Source organism: Trachymyrmex septentrionalis, unplaced genomic scaffold, assembly GCF_001594115.1.
Source record: "Trachymyrmex septentrionalis isolate Tsep2-gDNA-1 unplaced genomic scaffold, Tsep1.0 scaffold86, whole genome shotgun sequence".
NCBI classification, from domain to species: domain Eukaryota; kingdom Metazoa; phylum Arthropoda; class Insecta; order Hymenoptera; family Formicidae; genus Trachymyrmex; species Trachymyrmex septentrionalis.
This window is the reverse complement of record NW_017306049.1, coordinates 146,599-152,016: the sequence shown is the minus strand read 5'-3', so window position 1 is coordinate 152,016 and position 5,418 is coordinate 146,599. Positions and strand designations below refer to the sequence as shown.

Below are 5,418 nucleotides of genomic sequence, written 5' to 3'. Positions count from 1 at the left end.
ACACAATTTATAAACAATTCTTTGGTTTGCTTATAGATTCTCCTTTTTCTCCTATTTTAGCTAATATTTTACTTTAACAAGACTTCATCAAGACATCATTCGAATATAGTTTACAAAATAAATTGCCTTGATTGCAATTTTCATATGTCGAGTAGACTAAAAGGAAGCTTAACACTCGTATAAAGGAACATAAATCGGATATTAAAAAATCTAAAAATACAATGTATGTTTATAATTTTGTATGTATGTTTATAATTTTCTATTACCAACTTGATTATAATCAACATTGACTGGCATAAGTTTCACAGCAGTCATAGAAATTCAATCGTCTTGGTGCAGAATTGTTGTTAGAAATATTTTTTTATATAGACCGTTATCTGGCAAATACAGGATTTCCAGATTCTATTTTATAATAAAAAAAATATTTTTTTTTTAAACTGTTATTACAGATTAAAATGTCTTGTAAATTAATATAATTATAAAACATACCTGTGTTTGTGAACAAAAATCCTCACAATTTTTGTACAATGTACATGTATTTGTGTAAGTATTATAATGATATGATGATAAAGGAATTTTTTTTGACAGAAAATGAGACATTAAGTACACTATGCAGAGTATCAGTCTTTTATACTTGTGCGAGACGGAATTGTATTAGGTTGTTCGGAAAATAATTTCGTTTTTTCCCAACAGAGGACTTATTGTATTTTTTCACAGCCAACCTCACACTTAAGCCGCATAATCATTATATATTTTGGCAGCTGATATAGCAAGGCTTGTTTGTGAAAAAAGTTCGATTGATTCTACGCAGTAGTTTTTGGTTGATGCCCTATCAAATATGAAAGTGAAAAGCAGCATTTTCGGCATATTTTACTTTTTTACTATGAAAAAAGTAAAAATGCTGTTCAAGCAAGAAAAAAATTATCCGATGTGTATGGAGAAGATGTATTGACAGAACGCCAGTGCCAAAACTGGTTTGCAAAATTTCGATCCGGCAATTTTGATGTTGAAGATGCACCACGTTTTGGAAGGCCAGTTGAAGCTGATGAAGACACAATAAAGGCATTAATTGATCCAAACCGGCGAATAACAACTCGTGAGATCGCTGAGAGATTAAATTTATCGAATTCGACCGTTCATGATCATTTGAAACGCGTCTGATTGAAAATCGTCTTTCATTTTCATAAGAAAAAACGAAATTACTTTCCGAACAACCTAATAATAGGAGGGGGAATTTGATAATTAGGGGCAAATATACTTGTAGATATCTGGAAATGTCGATCTGTATCAGTATGTTTACTCCAGAGTTTTTTTATATTGTAATCTCTAAGACTGATCTTCTGAAGTATGCTTCATTTTTTTATAACAAATTTTGCAAGTTTTTTTATATTACAAGTTTTTTATATTTGTAAATTTTTTTATATTGCAAATTTTTTATATTTGCATGTTTTTTTATATTGTAATCTCTAAGACTGATACAAAGTATGCTTCAGATAGATTTTTATAGATTTTTATATTCTTTCTGTTTAACATATATTAACAAATATTTCACTTATATTTTTCAGTGTTTTCAAAAATGATCACAAAATCGATACCCGAATGGTTTGCCAATAGAAACATTCTCGTCACTGGAAGTACTGGATTTATGGGAAAAGTTCTAGTCGCCAAATTATTGCTAAGTTGCCCCGATATTGGAAATATCTTTTTATTAATTAGAAAAAAGAAATGCCTTGATTCGCATGCAAGGTTGCAGCTCTTACTGCAGGTATGTAACAAGCAAGAGTAACAAGCAACAAATTAATAGAAATGAGACAATCTCAAAACATTAGAGAAAATAATGTTGTTAAAATTTTGATTTTTTTAAGGCGCCAGATTGGCTATATTACAGACAAGAATTGACATGCAATAAATTAATTACTAGATAGTTCATGGGACATGAGTCCCCTATAGGATTGCAAGTAATTAATTACTTTTTAAATTAAATTATATTGTATTAATTAAATTATATTTAATTGACAATCGAAATTATTAAATTCAATTAAAAATTATTCTATTAACGATTGATTTGTGCAAATTCAATTAAAATTAAATTTTTGATTGACGATTGATTCAAGCGAATCAATTAGAAGACATTTAATTGAAAATTGAAATCAGCGAATTTAATTGAACATCATTTAATTAACGATTAATTCAAGCGGAGTTAATTAAAAGTCCTTCAATTGACAATTGAAATGAGAGAATTCAATTGAACATCATTTAATTGTAATGTAGTATGTTATAAATGAAAAAAAGTTACTAAAAAATATAGTTACTAAAATCACAATAATTTCTCGGGCTTTGATAGCTGTGAAATTATTACATAAAAATCTATAATATATTTTTATATTTCATTTTCAATTGAAAGAATTCCTATATGTGATATTTTTTCTTTACTTAGTGATAATCAAATAATTTTTTATTAACCTCAATTCACTAAATTTTCCTTCACGTGAAGCTACTTTACCGGAATAATTAAAAATATTCTTGTTGGTATACTTCTAAGTTTGGATATATATACTGATTAAAGAATAATCATGAATTAGTTTTATAAAACATCTAAAATACAAATTCTATATTGGTAGTATTAAGTAGACCGTAAACTAAAATCATTATTGCGTAGTAACGAATTAAAAAATATGTAGGAAATTACATTGTCGGCTATTTTTGCGTCTCTTTGAACTTTTTGCATGAGGTAAGTGCCTTGCTTGCCACACCCTTGTTCCGATGTTGTCCTAATACATCAAAGTAGACTCAAAAAGTATTGCATAATTACCTAGTAATAAGTACAGTCGCTTCCATTGTCAATTATTGCTTAACACCTTTTTGCATACTTTTAATTAATTTTTCATATTCACTTATAGGTAGATAGCTTCATAACTTTTTGATTTTAGTTACGACAATTACTTAAGAGTAAAAGTTTCATCTTTTTTAGTTTGAATTTCATGTAAGATCATACATTCTCACTGGGATTTGGAGATAATGCAGGCCAATCCATTACGGTGATGTTATTTTCCTTTTTCCATCGTGCACAAAGACGATTCCGATTTTTAGGGTCATTGTCTTCCTAAAGCTCCTAATTATTTTTATTTTTCCTATAAATTTCTCAGCAAATGCCAATAAATATTTTTGATAAACATTAGGGATGCACTGGATCGTAAAATTATCACATACAGAATGTGACATCGGATGTGCGATATTCTTTTTTTAGAATTTTAGAAAAAATCTATTGGATATCCGAAAAATATCTGGCTGGATATCCGATACAAATAAAGAAACCTTAATGTGTATATATATATATTAATATATTATTTGTTGCTCAAACGTCAATGTATAAAAATTGAGATCAAAATTACGAAAAATTATAAAAATTAATTACGTGTAGTTTTCAATAACCTCTTGCATAAACACGATCGATGATGATGCGAGCGCTTCTAATCATTACTATGCAATAGGTAGCGTCATTACAGACTTCTATCCCTGTCTAATAAGTATAATTTCATATGTTGTTTATAACGTTTTTTTAATTAGGTATTAGCCTGAATCTTCATGCAGACATCAGTACTTTGACACCAAACGCTGATTGATGAAAAACGGGTTATGAAAGTAAAATTTACTCTTGTTACCATTTTTTTCACCAATCACGCTCTGTATCAAAGCGCCGGTGTCTGTGTGAAGATCCGGGCTTACTACTTACCCCTGTTACTCATAACTTCAATCTCCCCTGTATGAAATGAATCTCTTATTCAAAATCCGAGAAATTTATCGATATTTTATCACGATGCTATCTTTGATAACAGCACAGAATATTCATGATAAATATTTATTACTATTCTTTTTTTAAATGTTATATAAATATTTTATACATATTTTATATAATGCTTTATGCGAAATATTATTAAAATATAATAGATTAAATATTTTATGTAATATTTATGATAAATATAAATAAATATTTATAATAAGTATTTACTACTTAGATTCTAATTTAAGTACTTCCATAGCATTTACTACAACATCTACAATAACTATTTCATAATATTTATAATAAATATTTATGATCTGTGCAATCTAAGACCACAAAAATAATTACAAAATATTTAAAGTAAGTTTTGTAAATATTTTGTAAATATTTTATAAATATTGTGTGCTGTCTGGAAAGGTATTTATAACAGGAGGTATTTAAAAAAACAATCTTTCAAACAAATACATATTATGTAATACTCTCCGAGGAAAGAAATAAATACTCGATTTGAAGTGTTTTTTATGTAAGTGCGTAGTATGTAAATAAAATCTGTCTGTACGACGTTAGGGTCAAGGGAGAGAAAGGGAAAATTATCGCGGTATAAGTGAAGACATCTCGGCGCAAATATATGTGTCTAATGCCTAAGGTGGATAATTAAACGGGCTGCGATCTCTTCGGGCACATACACATTTATTGCGTTAAAATAGCTTCGGCTGAGAAAGGTGAAGCAACACGGATACATAACACACATTTTCTAATCACATCGTCATGATTATTCTCGTGAAAGAGATTTATTATAATTCTAATGACTCTCTTCGCAGATTTTAGCTTTCGTAAGCTACTTATCGTCTTTTTAATGGCGATTTAAAATGCACTGAAGGTTCAGCGATTGCGACACGCTGCACGCCGCAAACGTTAAACGCAATCGCTTCTCTAAACTTTAATGGATTCGTCGATTACATAGAATATAACGAAAGGTATTTATGTTACCAGCTTACATGTGGTAATCGAGGAACGTTACTGCACAGCAGTAATGTAAACGCGTCAACTTCTCACGTGAGCTGTGAAGCAGCGAATATATTCGATCCTGAAGGTCTCTTAGTCATTATTACATGTATTTCTTTATTTGTGTCCTTCGCAAAGATAAGATACAATATACACAAGATTTTCCTAGTCCCTCTCGTTTAGATTCTCTATAAAATTAATCTGAACAGAACGGAAATCGAGCGAAGAAATATTGAACGATACGTAATCATACGTGTGTGGCGCAAGAAAAATTATACCACTTATTTTACATATAACACATTTATTTTTAATAAAATTGATACGAAACTGATATAAAGAATAAATTACCTTAAAGTTTAGAAAATTGTCGCTAATAGATAGTGTGTTCAATATGACTATCGTTTTACCTCTTAAACGCATGCCCTTTGACTATTTTTCACAAATCTTCAAATAACGGCACATATACTGTAAACGAAACATCTCCGAATCTCCGACACATTATATGTTTTTGCAAAAAACAATACAACTTTCACCTTATGCTCAACAATCAGTTGTCCGTTGTTGATCATTTCACAACTGGTGTGGGTGTGTGGATGTGTGTGGGCGTGTGTGGATGTGTGTGGGCGTGTGTG

General features: G+C 29.6%; 1 protein-coding gene across 5 annotated transcripts in view; it reads left to right on the top strand.

Moving 5' to 3' along the window:
- LOC108755226 (putative fatty acyl-CoA reductase CG5065) overlaps positions 1–5,418 on the top strand; it is a 34,285-nt gene that overhangs the window by 24,117 nt on the left and 4,750 nt on the right. For all 5 annotated transcript variants that reach the window (XM_018498127.1, XM_018498122.1, XM_018498126.1 and 2 more), the window contains one exon: positions 1,566–1,765. In XM_018498127.1, coding sequence (XP_018353629.1) covers positions 1,577–1,765 — 189 coding nt within the window. In that variant the 5' untranslated portion in view covers positions 1,566–1,576. The remainder of the gene's footprint in view (positions 1–1,565; positions 1,766–5,418) is intronic.